At 38.7% G+C, this 20,837-nt stretch overlaps 1 protein-coding gene across 2 annotated transcripts in view; it reads left to right on the forward strand.

Moving 5' to 3' along the window:
- Nucleotides 1-20,837, forward strand: part of DIP2C (disco interacting protein 2 homolog C) — a 361,724-nt gene that overhangs the window by 204,781 nt on the left and 136,106 nt on the right. For both annotated transcript variants that reach the window (XM_079698959.1, XM_079698960.1), the window contains 2 exons: nucleotides 7,698-7,823; nucleotides 19,169-19,378. In XM_079698959.1, coding sequence (XP_079555085.1) covers nucleotides 7,698-7,823; nucleotides 19,169-19,378 — 336 coding nt within the window. The remainder of the gene's footprint in view (nucleotides 1-7,697; nucleotides 7,824-19,168; nucleotides 19,379-20,837) is intronic.

Consider the following 20,837-nt stretch of genomic DNA (forward strand, 5'->3'; position numbering starts at 1 on the left):
CCCTTCACTGTGCACCAGCCAGCAGTTCACCCAGCATGCCCTGTACAGCTCTGTAGGGATAACTCTGTGATACACCCCTGCCCTGGAGGGCGGAGGTCACATTTGGTTTCCAGGCAGCACGGTGCCTTTCATTATGCTATGAAAGCTTTCAAATCTCTGCCTTTTTTCCTACACCCTTGCCATGTTTACCCTGCCTAATTCAGTGCTTCTTGATCAGACTGGCTTCTTTCCTCTGTGCTTTGGTAACATCAATGCCACCGTGGAATCCCAAACTAAAATCATGTTCTGTGTCCATGGACTTGCAGTCTGCCACTTCCCAGCCCCTTTGTGGGAAGTATGGGATGTCTTTGACCACTTTTTGGTACTTGTCTCCATTGACGTTAGAAATACTAGAAAATAGCAGTTCCCTTTCCTGTAAAACTAAATGTACAGCTCTTGAGGCATATTGTTTCCTCCTGGTATTTAGTTTCATCTTTTTCTGTCCATTTGTGCTTCAGACCTTCCCTGGACCTCAGGGCTCATAATGATCAGCAGCTCTTGTTGACGCCTTGTGTGGCTGGGAGCTCGACTGCTCTGTCACCCTGCCCAGCACCTCAAACGAGTGGGAGACTCCACTTCTTATTATTTCCCTTCCTCAGCTTTCATCTAGTTCCTAATTCACATGGCTGTGTAAGAACTGCATCCAAGACACTTGTAATTAAGGTTTTGTGACACTTAATCAAATGCCTTCGTGGTTCCTGCATCAGAGCTACTGATGTCACTCGTGGATGCGTCCCGTCAATGATGCTGAGCTTTCAAGGGAAGATTTGCTATGTAGCAACCTGCTTATCCACATTTTCCTAAAAGTTTTTAGTTTCATGAGGTCTTGTAGGATTGATCTGGGTTTTAGGCTAAGAGCTGTGAACGTATTCTCAGCTAATACCCCTTTTCCAGTCTTCTTAACTGTTGATCCAGACGCCCCTTCCTGGAATCCAGGGCACTTGGAACTGCCGAGGGGCCTCCCCGTGGCACCCGATGACACGTGTTAGTTCTCACAGAAGATAGACTTCATTGTGTCCCCTTTGCCGTGTGGTCCAGTCTTACTCTCTCCTCTCTTCCTGCAGCTGTTAGACTTGTACAACTGGCAACAGGGGGAACTAGGAGAGCTCCCAGCCTTGTTGAGGATGGAAGGGAGAAGCCACATTAGAAGAACCAGGAGAGTCGCACGGTGACATGGGTTGGTTTTCTCCCCCGACTAATCATCATATTTCGAAACATCTTTCCAAAAAGATCTCTCCATCTAGTCACTCTCCAGAGATGTTAGTGGTCCTTTTTTGGTTTGGATATTTGGGTTGGGAGTGGGGAGTGTTGAGCACTGAAAAGCTTACAATGTGGAGGTAATTCTGATCCTAACATTTCATTCAACATTGCAGTGAATGCTTTTTGCCCTAATTACACTGTGCACCCCAGAGGCAGCTCTTCAACTTCAGGGCTGCGCATCTCTTTCCGTATCTTTGCCTTGTTTTGACTGGGTGAGCATGCTCTCTAGGGGTCTTCAGTGATCATGCCAGCACTGCTGTCTGGGGAGGGTCGCCCTGGTATTCCACCTACCATCATTATTCATCATGTTGTGTTATGGACTCTTCAGGGTGCTATTTATAGATGTTTTAAATGTTTCTTATGCCATTGTTTTGCAGTTAAAATAAGACATAGAGTTGGCTTTTGAAAAGAATTCGTTACTTCATCAGTTTATGTGTTGTTCAATTTTGCTGTACAGTAAGCTATCCAACATCTTAGTGACTTAACAGCAACAAGCACTTATTTCTGACTCATGGCCAACCGTGGGTAAACTCTTTACCTTCTGGGGCATAGGCCAGGAGTGGCTCCTAGTTTGGGCATGTGAGTGTCTTTGTGATTGAAAATATTCTTGTTTTACTATTTTCTTTCAATTTTGTGAAGAAAATTTAGCACACTTGTGTTTGGTCTTAGCAGTTTTTTTAAATGTGGGGAAAAATCCACACTTCTTTAAGATGTACCTTTCTTATCCATATTTTCTAAAATGATTGTTTTATGTTAAAAATATAACTTTGATTGCAAAAGTAATTTATACTCAAGGCAAAAAACCTTGCATATATCTAAAAGAATGAACAAAAAACAATACATTTTGTCACCCTTACATGACTACTCAATATTTTGGTGTAGTTCACTGAACTGGAAAGGAAGGGGTAAAACTATATTTACAGACACCATGATGGTTTATTTTGAACATTTTAAGAAATTTACAAAACTAGTAGAAATAACGTGAATTTTGCAAGGGTGGAAGGGAGAAATTCAGTATATAAAAACTAATTGTATTTGTATATACTAGCAACAAAAATTGTAAGTGAAATAAAAAAACAGTGCTTTTTATAATAACATCAATAACATCCAGCATTTAGGAAGACTTCCTCAGTGATAGTTACAGAACATTGTTGGTAGAAATTAAAGGAGAAAAAAAATGGAGAGATCCACTGTGTGTTCATGGATTGGAAGACTCAGTATTAAGATAGTCTCTCTACATTGATTTATAGATTTAACATGAGTCTAATCAAAATCCCAACAGAGTTTTTGTAGAAATTGACAGAGTGTTTCTAAAATTTCCATGAAAATGAGATCAAATCTGGATAGCCAGAACAAACTTGAAAAGAACAAAGTTGGAGGACTTGCACTACCTAATTTCAAAATTTATGATAAAACTACAATAATCTTCCTTATCAATATCCCAATGGCATTTTTTGCAGAAATGAAAAAATTCTAAAATTCATATGGAATCTCAAAGGTCCTCAGATAAGCAAAACAATCTTGAGAAAGAACAACAAAATGGAGGCCTCACAATTCCTGATTTCAATATAAATTACAAAGGTACAGTAATCAAAACACTGTGGTACAGGCATAAAGACAGGCATGTAGAATAATGGAAAAGAATAGACAGCCCGGAAATACACTCTATGTATATGGTCAGATGATCTTGGACAAGGCTGCCAAAGCTGCACAGTGGGGAAAGGATAGTCTCTTCAACAAACAGTGTTGGGAAAATTGGATTTTGTTTTGCAAAAGAAAGAGGTTGGACCATTATCTTACACCATATACAAAAATTAACTCAAAATAGATTGTAGACCTAAATGTAAGACCTGACACTGTAGAATTCTTAGAAGAAAACATAGGGGGAAAGCTTCATGACATTGGATTTGGCAGTGATTTCTTGAATATGACACCGAAAGCACAGGCAACAAAAGCAAAATTAGACAAGTGAGACTGCATCATACTTAAAACTTCTTTGCAGCAAAGAAACAATAGAGGGAAAAGGCAACCTATGAAATTGAAGAACATATCCTCTTGTATACATCTGATCATGGGTTAATATCCAGAATATATAAATAACTCCTACAACTCAATAACATTAAATAACCCAATTTAATAATGGGCAAAAAACTTTAATAGACATTTCTCCAAGGAAGATGTACAAATGGCCAATAAGTCCATTAAAAGATGTTCAACATTGCTAATTACCAGGAAAATGCAACTCAAAACCACAGTGAGATACCACTCACACCCATTAGGATGGCTATTATAAAAAATTTTCCTAAACAGAAAACACATGTTGGTGAGTATGTAGATAAATTGTAACGCTTGTGCACTGTTGGTAGGAATGTAAAATGGTGCAGCAGCTATGGAAAACAGTATGGAGCTTCCTCAAAAAATAAAAAATAGAACCACCATATGATTTATGAATTCTATTTGGATATATATCCAAAATAATTAAAGCAGGGATGCAAACAGATATTTCTACACCAATAGTCATAGCAGCATTATTCACAGTAGCCAGGAGGTCAGAGCAACTTAAATATCCATCAGTGGATGAATGGATAAAGAAAATATGGTGTGTATATATAGTGGAATACTACTGAGCCTTAAAAGGAAAGGAAATTATGACACATTCTACAGCATATTCTTTTTTTTTTTTTTTTTTTTTTGTGGTACGTGGGCCTCTCACTGTTGTGGCCTCTCCCGTTGCGGAGCACAGGCTCCGGACGCGCAGGCTCAGCGGCCGCGGCTCACGGGCCCAGCTGCTCCGTGGCATGTGGGATCTTCCCGGACCGGGGCACGAACCCGTGTCCCCTGCATCAGCAAGCGGACTCTCAACCACTGTGCCACCAGGGAAGCCCTCTACAGCATATTCTTGAGGACATTTTGCTGTGAGAAATAAGCCAGTCACAGAAAGACAAATACTGTGTGATTCCACTTATATGAGGTGTCTAAAATAGTAAACTCATAGAAACAGAAAATAGAATGGTGGTTGCTCAGGATTGGGGGCAGGGAGGTGGTGAGTTGCTGTTAGGTGGGTGTAGAGTTTCAGTCATACAGGATGGATGGGGACTTCTGGGGTTTGTTGCACAATAATGTACTTGTGGTTGACAGTATTGTGCTGACCACCTGAAAATTGTTGGGAGGGTGAATCTTATATGTTTTTTTGTAAATACTCTAACTGAAAAAAATATATAACTAATCAACATAGCAGAAGGATAGACAAATGGATTTACTGTACCAGATGGAGAGTTCAAAATTATACCCATACACACATGGTCAGGTGATACTTGACAAAGGAGCTAGGGCAATTTAATAAGGAAAGGAAAATCTTTACAACAAATGGTACTTGAAAAATTAGATAAGCATGTGGGAAAATGTGAACACAAACCTCCACTTCCACTACTTAGAAAAATTAACTTGAGATGGTACCTAGACCTAAAAGTAAAAGGTAAAAGTATAAAGCTTCCCAAAGAAAACAAAGGAGTGTATTTTTTGAACCTTGGGGTAGGTAGAAATTTATAGGCAGGATTCAAAAAGCACTAGCTAGAGAGGAAAAGATAACAAAATGAATCTCATGAAAATGAAAAATTTCTCCTCATCAAGCACACTATTAAGGGTTTGAAAGTTGAGCCATAGACTTGGGATGAGTATTTTCAAAACATATATCTTTAAAAAAAGCTTGTATCCATAATATATAAAGAACTAGTATAAATCAGTAATAAAAAGGCAGCTCAAAAACTTGGACATATACTTCACAACAGATGATAAGCAAATGTCCAGGAAGTCCAGGAAAGGTGCTCAACATAAGCCATCAGGTAAATGTAAATTAAACTTCATGATTCTCCTTCACAACCATAAGAACAGCTACTATAGAAAAGATTGTACCAAGTGCTGGTGGCAGGATTAGAATCTCATGTGTTGGTGATGTGGATGTTAAATATTATAATCACTTTGGCAGTTTCTTTGAAATTTAAACAGAATCTTACATAGTGGGAAAAGTAACATCTTTACTTTGGAAGAACTTGATGGGCACCATCTTAATCAAGGACCAAAGTTAACACCATCAGTAGAGGACAGACTTCTCTGGAACCCCCACTGAAATGCATGGTCTGAATCTAATCATGAGGAAACATCAGAAAATCCAAGTTGAAGACAATCTACAAAATAACTGGCCTGTATTCTTTAAAATGGTTTCACGAGAGGCAGAAGCTGGGAAACTGGTCCAGATCTAGGAGGGCAAAGAAAATCTGATAAATGCACGCATCCGTGGTCCTGGACTGGATCATAGACTAGGAAGACAAAATAACTGCAAAGGAAGTTACTGGGCTAATTGGCACTATTTGAACATGGACTTTGAATTAGATAATAGTACATTGTTAAATTTCCTGATTTTGAGAATTTACATTATGTAAGAGAATATCTCTGTTTTTAGGAAATACTTTGAAATATTTAGGTATAGAGGAACATGGTACCTGCAATTTATTTTCAAATGATTAGGAAAAAACATACTTACATAAAGAAAGCAGTGGGGTCAAATGTAAGTGGTGAGTTTGGGTAAAAGTTATACGGGAGTTCTGTACTATTCTTGCAGATTTTCTGTAAATTTGAAGTTACATCCAAAAAATTCAAAAGGAGAAATATATAAAACAAAGTATTTGATATGTGGGGAATTAGTGTACTCTCACCTCATTGATGAGCCCTTTAGTTTTATTCAGTAATGTGAATACAAGTCATTCAGTCATCAGTTTTTAATCTAGGAGTTTAAGAAAAAGAATGACCAGAAACTAGGTTTTTGTCTTAAAGTACTTTGAGTCTAGTTGAGGAGAAAAGAGCAGTGCATACACAATCTGAACAAAATAAAATAATAAATAAATTCATTGTGTTTGGTATGTGATATGCTCTAAAACAAGTGTTGGCAGATATTTTCTGTAAAGGGCCAGATAGAAAATATTTTTAGCCATTATGGTCTCTCACAACTGCTCAGCCCTGCTTTTATAGTATGGAAGCAGCCATAGACAATACACATATAAATGAGTGTGTCTCTGTTCCAGTGAACATTATTACAAAGAGACTGCAGACTTCATCTGGCCCAAGGGCTGGCCTATATTTACCCACACTCTAAAATGTTAACAGGGTGGAGTTTTCCTAGGAACAGCTAGAGAATAGGGTGGTTAGTGGTGAAGGGTGTGGGCTCTGGAGGTACTCACACCTGGGTTCAAACCCTGTCAATGCTACTCACCAGTTACATGACACTGGGGGGAGCTTCATACCTTTGCTTTCTCATTTGTGAGATGGGAATAATAAGAGTGACTCCTCCCACAGAGTGTGTAGAAGATTGTGGTGTGGGTGTAGTAGTATCCTGACTGCAGACTTCTAACTGGTTTCCTGGCTCCTACTCTGATTCTCCTGCAGTCTCCTTCACAACATCCAGAATGAGCCCTCCAAAACGGAATCAGATCATGTCATCCATGCTCACCCTTCTTCCCTCATGCTTCCCTGTCAAAGTTAGAATGGAAGCCAAGCTCTGTAGGATTCCTGTAAAGCCCTCATCCTGGTGAGTCCCTCTGCTGGTGTTGTGTGCATTGTGCCAGCACCATCCTCATTCACAGTGCAGGGCCTTTGAGCTGGCTTTTCCCTCTGTCTTGGAGATTCTCATCTTACTATTCAGATTTCACAGTAAGAGAGCTCTTCCCTGGCTTCACAGTTAAAGTAGGTACTCAATCTTTTTATCTTATTTTCAGTCTTACCCCGTTTGATTGTTGTCTGTCTTTAACCCTTTAGAAAGTGACCTGCATGAGACACAGTACCTTGTCCACCTGATTCTCCACGCCAAGCCCTGAGGACACCACCTTACAAAATAGGCAGTAAAAAATCATTTGTGGAGTTAACATAATGGGTTAATATACACAAAATACCTAACATAGTGACTGCCCCATAACTGATGTTTGGAAAGTGTTAGCTAAAATCATTACCATACAGCCTGTAAGGTGTACATACTTACCCTAACAGAACATTGAAATGAATTAAGAAGCTTGAAAATGTGACCCGTGAAGAAATATTTGAAGATCAATGTCCTTTCACTCTAAGAAAAGAAAAATCACAACGATTTACATCCAGTATCTGATTATTTATACAGATGTAGGGTAATAAAATGAACAGTTAAAAGTCTGTGAATGAATTTGAATGCCTTTTTCCTGGAGCTTTCAAACTAGCAGGTTTACACTTATTTTCCTTCCTTCCCCACTCATCCATTTGTGACAGTTTCTGTAGGATGATAAACTCTTTCACAGGACCAGAAAGAAAGCAGAAAAGCTTGGGGCCTTCGGGCTGTCCCTGAACAATGGAGTGATTGAGCTCTCGCTTTGTTTCAGACGTCCATACAGAGGCTGTCCAGGCTGCGCTCGCTAAACACAAAGAAAGGAAGATGGCAGTGCCTATGCCTTCCAAACGCAGGTCCTTGGTTGTGCAGACCTCGATGGACGCCTACACACCCCCAGGTGAGCCGCAGGCCCCGTCTGCTTCATGATGTCAGTGCCAGCAACTGCGATCTTTTTAACTTTCAAAATGATGGTGCTATAATTCAGATTTTGAGAACCAGAAGTCCAGAAATAGTAAATACGCTCTAAATAAAACTTGGAAGGAAAATTGGCATGATTATGTATATGTCTATATAAATAAGTGTTTTTAAACTTTTCATTTAGACTCATAAATATGATGCAGACTTTTTTTTTAAATCCTATAAAATTTTATTTAATTCTTCACAAAGCAAGAGAAGAGTTTGTACATCCATCCTTCTAACCGAAGCTGGATTTCTCTTCTGCTTAGACTGGTGTATGCATATTCTCAAGTCTTTAAAATGTCAGTAGGTTGTAATGTTCTGTTAATAAATTGAATGAATTGAAAAATTTAGGCAGTTACTTAAACTGGTGTCATCAATTTTTCCTGTGAAGTGCAGGTAGTATTTTGGGGTATCACAGCTGCTTGCTCTGCTGTTGTGGTGCTGAAGCAGCCATGGGCAACATGTCAGTGAAAGGCATGGCTATGTGTCAATAAAACTTCAGTCACAAAAACAGGCAGAGGGTTTGGCCCACAGGCCTGCCAACCCCTGATCTAAATGGTTGAAGGTAATATCCCATTTATATTTCTGCTTTTGTTTAATCTTGAATTTTATATAACTACCTAAGATCTCTACTTAACTCTACCCAAATAATTGTAATCTGTATCTCGTGATCTTCAAAACTGAAGTGAAGCATGAAGTTAAACATCCAGGTATCTATTAGAAACATGAAAGATTGAACCTAATTTCCTTGATTTTTTTCTGTATGTGTTTCTGGTTCCAACATTATTCATGTCGTTGTGGCCACTCTGTCTTTTCTGCAGATCTAAGTTACCTGGCACACCCCTTTGTTCATAAGAGAAATTTAAGGTGCAGTAAGAATAGTTGAACATACATAGCATTTTTTGGAGTCTTTTGAAGTTAGTCATGAGTGTTTGCAAACAGTGAGGGTAATAGAAGCACACACTTCAACTCACAGATGTGGTCAAGTATATCCAGTACTGCTTCAAACAACTCTTAAGTCTTCAACTTTACATGCCTTTAAAAGTGAAAGTCCTGAGCTTTGTAAGACAAAACTTAAATAATATAAAACTTAGTTGTTTTGTTTTGTCTTAACAGATAATACCACAAATGTTCTTTATCTCAAGAATATAATATTCTAATAGGAAAGGGTGTCCTTTTTGCCAATTTCCTTCCTTTTTGTTGAGCCACAGCATGTATTTTGGACTCTTTTTAAATCAGCATAATTAATATACTTAATCCTATTTAGTCTATGGTTATAATTTGCCAAAATTTATAAGTGGCGAAAAATTTTATTTTGTATGTGTTTATACAACAAACAGAGTGGACTTAAAAGAATAACAAACCCCACTTGAAATATATTTTAGCCAACTCTTTGAAACTAGGCAGTATTCAGGGAGATGGACATTTTTCTGAGCCACTTTTTATGGGAAATGTTGAGTCTGAAGTACAAGGTGCAATGTGATTATTTGTGTATGTGCTTTTTCACATGTTGAATCCATCCTCATGAGTGTTGTGTCATGTGTGATGAAAGACAAAACTTTCAGGAGAACGAACCTTGTACAAAGGTCTTTGCAAAATATAAAAGAATGTTATTGGAAATGAATGTCATTTTTGGTGCAACATTTGCATTTAATTGTTTAGTTAGCATTTTCATGTACACCATATAATACATTTTGTAAACTGTCATTCAGGAGTCCTAGTAACAGTATCACATGGGATAGTTTTGTACAATCATAAATGCCAACACCATCATCATAAAATTTTTCATTCATAACCTATTTTGTGCTTATCAGTAATCTGCATATTTGTAACTGTACTTGCTTGAACAAAATCGTGGCTCAGCTTCACTTTCTCTCACTCTGTTTTCCATGGTTGCTGATAGCATTTGTTAGAACTAATTTTGTGTCCAGTTTTCTTCAGAGAATATTCCTGAAGTTTATATTCTCTGCATGAAGTGACTGGTTGCTGACTAGTATCATAGTTTCTGGAAAAGATATGGTTAGGATTGTTGCAATGCCAGTCTTCTACAGATGAAACTTTGCTTTATTTTTCACATACAAAAATATAAGAAGAATTTGTCAGTACTTTCGCTTCCAGCCATAATGAAATAACTTACCAGACTAACCCATACACCATAAACAACTATAAAGCTGCACAAAACAAATGAGATGGGCTTCCCTGGTGGCGCAGTGGTTGGGAGTCCGCCTGCCAATGCAGGGGACACGGGTTCGTGCCCCGGTCTGGGAGGATCCCACATGCCGCGGAGCGGCTGGGCCCGTGAGCCATGGCCGCTGAGCCTGCGCGTCCGGAGCCTGTGCTCCGCAATGGGAGAGGCCACAACGGTGAGAGGCCCGCGTACCGCAAAAAAAAAAAAAAAAAAAAAAAAAAAAAAAAAAAAACAAATGAGATGACTGCTTTTAGGCAGTGGACCTCATTCAGGGAATCAAATGAAAATATGTCAAAGAACTAAATGAAAATATTACCTTAATACTTGAGCTGATCAGAGAAAGGAAAAAAATATTTTAAAAATTAATAGAAACTCTAGAAATGAAAAATATAATACAGAAATGATATTTTACTAGATCAGCTTAGCATCAGATTGGAGAAGTAGGATAAAAGAGTCTGTGAACTTAGAGAGATAAAGAGAAATTAACCAAACTGAAGAATGAGGAGTCAAAAGATAAAAGAAAAATTAACAGAACCTCAAGCATCTGTGATACAATGTTAACATACTTATCATTGGAATCCAAGAAGGAAAAGAGAGTGAGAAAAGGGAAGAAAAACTACTTAAGGAAATAAGGGTCACAAACTTCTCAGATTGATGTAAGACACCACCTCACAGATCCCAGAAGCTCAGTGAACACCACGCAGATTAAGTATGAAAAGAATCATCCCTAAGTTAATAATAGTCCAAGTGCTGAAATCCAAAGATTAAGAGGAAATCTTGAAAGTCATCAAAGGAAAACAGATATATTGCATACAGAAGAACAGTCATATGAATTATGAATACTTATGTGAAGATGCAGTAAAGGCCAGAAGACAATGAAAAGACATTTTTATAAAGTACCAAAAGGAAAAAACTGAAACTGTCAATTCATATTCAGTGAAAATATCCTTCATAAATGAGGGTGAAAAAAAGGCATAATGAGACACATGAAAGCTCAGAGAATATGGTGCCAGCAGAACTGCAAACACACTAACAGATGTCATTTAGGCTGATGGGAGATGATCCCAGATAAAAATTTACATCTATGAAAAGGAAAGAAGAACACTGGAAACAGTAAATAGCTGGGTAAACATAAAATTCTGTGCTTTTTCATGTAATTTTCTTTAAACCAACAATTGCACAAAAGACAAGGCCAGGTGAATGGAATTATACTGTCGTATGGTTATGAAGTAGGAAGCAGAAAATGGAAAGAATGAAATGAATAGTGTCAGGTGTGATGTGAGATGTGAGAGAAAGTTTGTAGTGTCAGATTTGAAGAGCAAACATTTACAGTATTGACCCCATATGGACCCATTGAGGATTCATATTCTTAGCCCTAAAGTAACCACTAAAAAAAATGAGAAGAGGTATAGGTAAGAATTTAATAGAGAACATAAAATGAAACTCTTAAAAAATATTTGGGGGGCTTCCCTGGTGGCGCAGTGGTTGAGGGTCCGCCTGCCGATGCAGGGGACACGGGTTCGTGCCCCGGTCCGGGAAGATCCCACATGCCGTGGAGCAGTTAGGCCTGTGAGCCATGGCCACTGAGCCTGCGCGTCCGGAGCCTGTGCTCCGCAACGGGAGAGGCCACAACAGTGAGAGGCCAGTGTACTGCAAAAACAAAAAAAACAAACAAAAAAAAATTTGGTTAATAGAAACAAAGGTGGGAAAAATCAACAGAGATTAAAATAGGAGGAATGAATGGAAAACAAATAGCAAAATGTTAGATGTAAACTCACTCGTATCAATTATTACAATAAATGTAAATGGACCAAACGCCCACTTAAAAGATAGAGATTGTCAGACTGAATAAAAAAGGAAGATACATCTATATGTTGTCTACAAGAGACACATTTGAATATAAAAACAAGGATAGTTAAAAATAAAACGATGGGGCTTCCCTGGTGGCGCAGTGGTTGAGAGTCCGCCTGCCGATGCAGGGGAAACGGGTTCGTGCCCCGGTCTGGGAAGATCCCACATGCCGCGGAGCGGCTGGGCCTGTGAGCCATGGCCACTGGGCCTGTGCGTCCAGAGCCTGTGCTCCACAACGGGAAAGGCCACAACAGTGAGAGGCCCACGTACCGCAAAAAAATAAAAATAAAAAAAAAAAATAAAACGATGAAAAAATATACAACGCAAACATAAAGCATAGGAAGGTGAACAAGTCTACATTAATATCAGACAAAGTAGACAGCAGGACAAAGTAGTACCAGATATAAAGAGGAACATTGTATATTGAAAAATGAGCGATTCACCAGGAAGTTATAACAATGAATATTTATATACCTAAAAACAGAGCATTATAATTTATAAGGCAGAAACTGGCATAATGAAGGGAAAAATAGAAAAAACAAAAATAATAATTGGAGATTCTTAAAATATTCTTCTTAAATAATCATAAGGAAGTTGTCAAAACAACACTATCAACCAACTTGATGCAGTTGGTACTTACAGAATATTATGCCCAACTATTGCGGAAAACACATTCCTTTTTAATACCATTCTTGGGGTATAATTTACATCCCATAAAATTAGCACATTGTAAGTGTATAATTTAATGACTTGTAGTAAATATATAGATTGTGCAGCTATTGGTGCAGTCCAGTTTTAAAGCATTTCCATCCCCCCAGAAAGTTTCCTTGTGCCCATTTGCAGTTAATTCCCATTCTCACACCCAGGCCTAGGGAGCGTTTGATCTGATTTATACACCTCTAAGAATATTTTAGACATTTTGTAAATGAATTAATAAAATATATCCTTCTGTATCTTCTTTAACATGTTTTTGAGCATCCATTTTGTAGCATCAGTAGTTCATTCATTCTTATTGCAGAATTGTATTCTATTAGATAGATATGCCACATTTTGTTTATCCAGTCACTAGTGGATGGATATTTAGCTTGTGTCCACTTTTCAGCTATTACGAATAATGCTGCTATCAACATTTATATGCATATATTTGTGTATATATATAATTTCATTTATCTTGGGTAGATTCTTAGGAGTGGAATTCATGAGTCTTATGGTAAGTTTATGTTTGACTTTTAAGAAACTGTCACATTGTTTCCATAATGGCTATACCATGTTATATTCCGACCAGCAATGTATAAAGATTCCAGTTTCTCAGCATCCTCACCAACACTTGGTATTGTCCTTATTTTTTTTAAGTCATTCTAGTGGATATGAAATCATATTTCATTATGGTTTTAATTTTCATTTCCCTAATGACTAATGACGCTAAGCATCTTTTTGTGTGCTTGTTAGCCATTTGTATATATTCGCTGGTGAAATGTCCCAATTTTTTGCCCATTTTTATTATTATTATTATTTTTTTTTAAATTTATTTATTTTTGGCTGTGTTGGGTCTTCATTGCTGCACGCGGGCTTTCTCTAGTTGCGGCGAGCAGGGGCTACTCTTCGTTGCGGTGTGCGGGCTTCTCATTGCAGTGGCTTCCCTCATCGTGGAGCACGGGCTCTAGGCGTGCAGGCTTCAGTAGTTGTGGCATGGGGGCTCATTAGTTGTGGCTCACGGGCTCTAGAGCACAGGCTGAGTAGTTGTGGCACACGAGCTTAGTTGCTCTGCGGCATGTGGGATCTTCCCAGGCCAGGGATTGAACCTGTGTCCCCTGCATTGGCAGGCGGATTCTCAACCACTGCACCACCGGGGAAGCCCTTTTGCCCATATTTAAAATGAGTTGTCTGTCTTCTCACTGGTTAAGAGTTCTTTATATAATCTGAATACAAGTTCTTTATCAGGTATACAATTTGCAAACTGTAGTTTGTCTTTTCTTAATGTTGTCTGCAGTGGAGAGAATTATGGCCCCCTCCAAAGATATCCATGTCCTAATTTCTAGAACTTGTGAATATATTACCTTACATTGTAAAAAAGACTTTGAAGTTATGATTAAGTTAAGCATCTTGAGATAGGGCAGTTATCCTGGATTAACCAGGTGGGCCCACTGTAATCAAAGAAGTCTCTGTTCAGGCAGAGAATGATAAATACAGTACTATGTAATCTCAGTCACATGTGGAATCTTAAAAAAAAAAAAATCACAGAAAAAGAGATCAGATTTGTGGTTACCAGAGGCAGGGAGTGGTGGGAGAGGGAATTGGAAGAAGGTGGTCAAAAGGCAAAAACTTCTTGTTATAAGTACTAGGGATGTGATGTACAATATAACTATAGTTAACGCTGCTATATGATCTATGTGAAAGTTGTTAAGAGAGTAAAATTTAAGAGTTCTCATCACAAGGAAGAAATTTTTTTGTTTTTTCTATTTATTTTATATGAGATGATGGATGCTAACTAAACTTACTGTGGTAATTATTTTCTAATATAGGTAAGTCAAACGATTATGCTGTACACTTTAAACTTATACAGTGATATATATCAATTATATTTCAATAAAACTGGAGGGAAAAAAGTCCTTAGGGAAGAGTATCAAAGTAAAAAAAAACAAACAAAAAAAAGATAATGAACCAGAGGTTGGAGGGATACACTTTAAAGATCGATGAAGGGGCCATGAGCTAGTGACACAGGTGGGCTCTAAGAAGGTAGGAAAGGTAAAGGAGTGGGTTCTCCCTTGAAGCCTCCAGAAGGAATAAAACCCTGCCAACACTTTGATCTTAGACTTCTGACCTCCAGAACTGTTAAGATAATAAATATGTGCAGTGTTGTAAGCCACTGAATTAGTGGTGACTTGTTATGTTACCCATAGCTTAAGAGTTTTCCATTTTGATGAAGTTCAATTCATCAGTTATTTTATGGATTGTGCTTTGGGAAGTTTCAGAAATTTTATAGTTTTAGTTCTTTCACTTAGGCCTGTGATGCATTTTGAATTAATTTTTATTTATGGCCTGAGGTAAGGATCTGTGTTTTTTATTTTGGTTTGGTTTTTTGATACGTAAATATTCAGTTGCCCAGCCCATTTGTTGAAAAGGTGATCTTCTTCTCATTGAATTGTCTTGGGACCTTCATCAAAAATAAATTGACCATGACCATAAATGTAAGACTATATTTCTGGGTTCAGTTCTGTTCCATTGAAATATATGCCTATTCTTGTGCTAATATCACTATCTTGATTACTGTAACTTCATAGTAAGTTTTAATATCAGGTAATAAAGTCCTCCATCTTCCTCAAAATTATTTTGGCTATTCTCAGGCCTTTGCATTTCCAAATAAATTTTAAAATAAGCTTTCAATTTCTTAAAGAAAGCCTTCTGGGATTTTACTAGGTATTGTCTTAATTTTTTGTTAGATATATTGCTAAGTGTTTTATCCTTTTTGATGCTGTCATGATGGAATTGTTTTCTTAATTTCATTCCCTTATTGTTCAGTGCTAGTATCTTATAAAGATATTTCATATCTTTTTTTGGTGGTCCTGTGAATTTAAGAAGTCAGATGTATAACTATGCAACTCTTATCACCTGCCACAGTGACAACGCATGCTAACTGATTGGATGGCTGGATTTTGACTTCTGACTACTAGATCAACGTGTGCTTGTTCCCTGGGAGGTGGGAATAATTTGCAGTCTGTCCAGCCAGAAAAGGGTGTGGGGGAGCACTGATGCCTATCTGCTTTGATAAGAGATATCTTGGTTCTCTCACTCTGTGTGTGCTTGACCCACTGCAGAAATTCATCTTGTCCCATTGTCTTTTAGTCCTCTCAGCAGAGGCAGTCCCCATTAAAGAACTTTCTTGGAAGCTCCACTCAACAAATTTTGATTAAGTCCCCCCACACCCCCCACTTCAAGGATAACTGGAAAATTAGCTGGGCACATTGATGACTTTGTCAATGCAAAGGTAGTTCTGGATGCTGAGAATATCTGGTGCTGGCAGATTCAGTGTCTGGTGAGAGCCTTCTTCCTCATAGTCATCCATGTTCTCACTGTGTCCTTACATGGCAGAAGGGGCTAACTCATTTATTAATTAAAGAATTTTCCCATGTGTTCCTTAGAATTTCCTGCATATAAGATCATGTCATCTGTGAATAAAGACCATTTTACAACTTCCTTTCTAATCTAGATGGCTTTAATTTTTTCTTTTCCCTGTAGTTCACTGGCCAGAACCTGCTGAATAACGTTGAATAGAAGTGGCAAGAGGGGACATTCTTGCCTTGTTCTTATCTTAGGGGAAATGTATTCAGTCTTTTACCAGTATATACAGTGTTAGCTGTGGGTTTTCATGAATGCCTTTCATCAGGTTGAGGAAGTTTCCTTCCATTCCTGCATTGTTGAGAGGCTTTATCATGAGTGGGTGTTAGGTTTTGTGAAATACTTTTTCTGACTTTTAAGGTTAACATACTTTTTTTTTCTCTTTATTCTACTAATATGGTATATAACATTAATTCAATTTTGAATGTCATATTAACCTTAATTCATGTTCATATGTGTAATCCTGGTTACCACTTGGTCATTTTATATGTTGCTTGATAATGTTTGCTAATATTTTTGAGGATTCTAGTGTCCATATCATGAATGATATTGTTCTATAGTTTTCTTATGAAAAGATGGGGTGGGAAATGAAAGATTGATTTGTAAAGGGGCATGAGAAAACTTTTGGGGAGGTGGTAATGTTCTGTGTGGATATACGGGTGTATACATTTCTCAGAAGTCTTAAGTCTGAGGACTTGAATAGATATTTTTCCAAAGAAGATATACAAATGGCCAATAGTTACACTTAAAGATACTCAAAAAAAAAAAAAAGGGGGGGGGGCTTCCCTGGTGGCGCAGTGGTTGAGAGTCCGCCTGCCGATGCAGGGGACACGGGTTCGTGCCCCCGTCTGGGAAGATCCCACATGCCGCAGAGCGGCTAGGCCCGTGAGCCATGGCCACTGAGCCTGTGCTCCGGAGCCTGTGCTCCGCAAGGGGAGAGGCCACAACAGTGAGAGGCCCGCCTACCACAAAAAAAAAAAAAAAAAAAAAAAAAAGATACTCAACATCGCTGATCATTAGGGAAATGCAAATCAAAATTACAAAGAGATACAACTTCACACCCATGAGGATGGTTACTACCAAAAAAAACAAAAGGAACAGAAAATTACAAGTGTTGGTAAGGATGTGAAGAAATTGGAACCCTTGTGCACTCTTGGTGGAAATGAGGTGCATAGAGGTGCAGCCTCTATGGAGAACAGAATGGCAGTTCCTCAAAAAATTAAAAATAGAATTTACTGTATGATCCAGTAATTCCACTTCAGAGTACATACCCAAAAGAATTTAAAGGAGACTCTCAAAGAGATATTTATATACCTATGTTCACAGCAGCATTATTCACAACAGCGAAAACATGGAAGCAACCCAAGTGTCCACAGCAGATGAATGGATAACAACATGTGGTCTGTACATATCATGGAATGTTATTCAGCCTTAAGGAGGAGGAAATTCTGACACATGCTGCAAAGTGGATGAACCTTGAGGACATTATGCCAAGTGAAATAAGCCAGTCACAGAAAGACAAAAGTGCGATTCCACTTACATGAGGTACTTAGAGTAGTCAGAATTACACAGAGAGGAAGTAGAGTGGTGGTTGTCAGGGGATGTGGGGGGAAGGGGCAATGGAGAGTTACTGTTTAATGGGGACAGAGTTTCAGTTTTACAAGATGAAATGAGTTATGTGGATGGATGGTGGTGAAATGAGTTATGGGGAGGGTTGTCCAACATTATGAATGTACTTAATATCACTGAACTGTACACTTAAAATGGTTAAAATGGTAAAATTTATGTTATGTGTATTTTACCACAATTTCAAAAAAAATTCTTAGGTCTGAATTCCAAAAATATAAATTTTATTTTTATGTAAATTATAATTCTAAGTTATTTTAAAAGGAAGGACAAGGGAAGAGAATCTGTTGGCCTTCTAATATTATTGTTGCTTCTGTAAGAAATTTCTAATAGATAAACTTTTTAAAAATTTCTAGACAGCCTAGGTCACGTCACAGTGATAATAAAATACAATGTAAATATCCTTTACAAATATTGCCGTGTTAAAGAAAAAGTCCTTGTAAATCAACTGTACTCCAATAAAAATTAATTTAAAAAAAGAACAGTAACTAATACATTAGTAAGTGCTTAATAAGTATTGATGAATGAATGAGTGAATAAACAGCAAAATTAACATTAAAAAAAGAAAAAGTCCTATGTCTTGATTTAAGGCAAATTACCCTTTCACTTATTCTCAATGAATGTTCTAGAGCTACTCTCATCCTTTTTCCCTCCTGGCATCTCACATAACTCACCTATATGTACGATCCTAAATGTCATTCTTACATTGAAGTTTAAATATCAAGTATACAACAATTCGTTCTTGAAAACCTTGCTCTAGGTGAAAAGTTATTAAAAGAATACTATTCCATTAATTTTAATGCAAAAAGTGACATGTTTTTGCTCAATCCAAGATACACAGTTTTCATAGCAAAGTAAATCAAGTAAACAATGAAAAAATTTTATATGGAACAAATATAAAAGTAAATGCATTTAGTTTGATCACAGAATGTAGTGTGGTGATTTACTGTCCTCCCGAAAGGAGGAGGCAGAGTCTTTAGATGTAGGTTGGTAGAGAAGTCCAGATCATTCATTGGGAGAGGCAGGAGGATGAGACCTGCCACACTCACATGGAACTTAAAATAGCACATGACTCAGAGAAACACCTCGGTATAAAGAAGGGCTACAGAGCATCACACTTCGAAACGCTTGAAAGTTCAGTGTCTTTTAGAAAATGCCACCTTGACCTCGCTTGGTGTCTGAGTACACAGAAAACATTTGGTTTCTCCCCCAAACTCTTGAGTGGAGGAAATTGGTGAGTATGTCTTTGTCTGAGATTGTAATGTCAAAACTTTCTGTAGCATATATATGGATGAAGTGTTTTGGATGGTGTTTTGGATGAAGACTTCACTACAGTGAAAAATAATTTGTCATCTGAAAAGTGTGTAATTTTTCAAGAGTGTTCAAAGGTCGTCGATCAGTTAGTGTGGGAGGTAGGTCTGTGTTCGCAGTGTTTGGAGAGGGACTAAGCCTGGGGGGGGCTTCTTTGCTGTGATACACAGCTGATCACCTCCCTCCCACAGATACCTCCTCTGGCTCAGAAGACGAAGGCTCGGTGCAGGGCGACTCCCAGGGGACCCCCACCTCCAGCCAGGGCAGCATCAACATGGAGCACTGGATCAGCCAGGCCATCCACGGCTCCACCACCTCCACCACCTCCTCCTCTTCCACCCAGAGTGGGGGGAGTGGCGCCGCCCACAGGCTGGCTGACGTCATGGCTCAGACGCACCTAGGTGAGTGCCCTGCTGGGCAGTCGTCTGCGTTATTCTCGTTGTCCTTACGTCTGAGTGGCTGCTGAGTAACCCTGCCCTTTTTATTTTGGAATTTCTCCATTTGCGCATCTCGGCCATGGAATCCATCCGAGGGACAGAACAGAGCCCCACTCTCGCTTCTGGGCTGCTTTGTTGCGTTGGTTTTACTGTTTTGTGAAACCCTTGGTTTTACTATTCTTTACATCCCAGACGTCTCCTACAGCTATAATTTCAGGAGTTTTCTGCTTGTAGGGGAATGCGTTCTTGTTCATTAGAGAAACTTGCAGCCGTATCTGGTTACATGCTTTCTTCTCCTCATGCTAAAATATGCTCCTAAATGAAATTTTAATTATGCAAATAAACAAGGCTGGGGACTTCAGAGTGAGTTTGCCCTTACTTTGGAGGTCACTTAGGAAGGGGAGGCTTTCATCACTACTGCTTATATGGTTTTCTGCCATAGGCGTTCAGCTTTCCGGGGTGGTTCACGTTACTTTGTGTGTAGGTTCCATGGTACATGGGATCCTCTGTATTTAAAAAAGCACAGAGTTAGGAAGCATTGGTAAGATGTTCGGAAATAGTGTAAAACAGGAGATGAAGTGAGAATTATTAGAGGAAAGGAGCATATTGGATGAGCAGGGGGTTGCGTGGAGGGGGTAAGGGTCCTGTTTCTCTGCCTGCACCCTAGCCCCCCACTCACTGCGCCACATTCGTCTGGTGTGGAAGACACAGTATGAGGTCCAGATCTGTCTGATCCATTTTCAGCTGTGGATTGAGATTTTTAAACATTTCAATAAAAAATTATTCACAAAGTAAATTACTTGCTTTGAATGTGGTGCCAAGATGGTTCAGTATGTTCTCTATTCAAATGGGGTGGACCAGAGTCAGCCGCATCCAGGGACGTGGAAGCTGCACCTCCCTGTGCAGTGGTTGATCATCGAGCACAGGGCAGGTGCACGGCATCCTCCCACATCTATCTTCTTATCCAAAAAATCCACGTTTAGAAAATAGGTAAGTGAAATGAATGAATGAAATACTCTGCCAGCTTCTCAGACTCAGAAAGTATTTCTAGATTATTGGCTACTTGACAGAGTTAGAGGAATTCCAAACTGACTTCTCAGGACTTGGCCCCAGTGGCACTTGCTCAGCATGAAGTTGAGGTTAAGAGCAACAGCCTTTTCAGAATCAGCAGTGAGACTGGTTGTCTACCAGCAGGACACAGGCAGCCGGTTGGGAGGGCTGGGTCTGGTCCCAGTTCTCACGTTAACAGCTGCTGGCTTCTTCAGAAGTCAGTATTCCCTGCTCTACTTTTTTAGCGGGAGAAAAGGAATGATACTGTCTTTCCTTTGTACCCATTGCGAGTAAAGAGGAGAAAATAGGAAAATTCTCCACAGTTTTTAAAGTAACACTCACATGCAAAGTAGTAGTATTAAATTTCAGTTTA

The sequence above is a fragment of the Hyperoodon ampullatus genome (assembly GCF_949752795.1).
Source record: "Hyperoodon ampullatus genome assembly, chromosome: 3".
Classification (NCBI taxonomy): Eukaryota; Metazoa; Chordata; class Mammalia; order Artiodactyla; family Ziphiidae; genus Hyperoodon; species Hyperoodon ampullatus.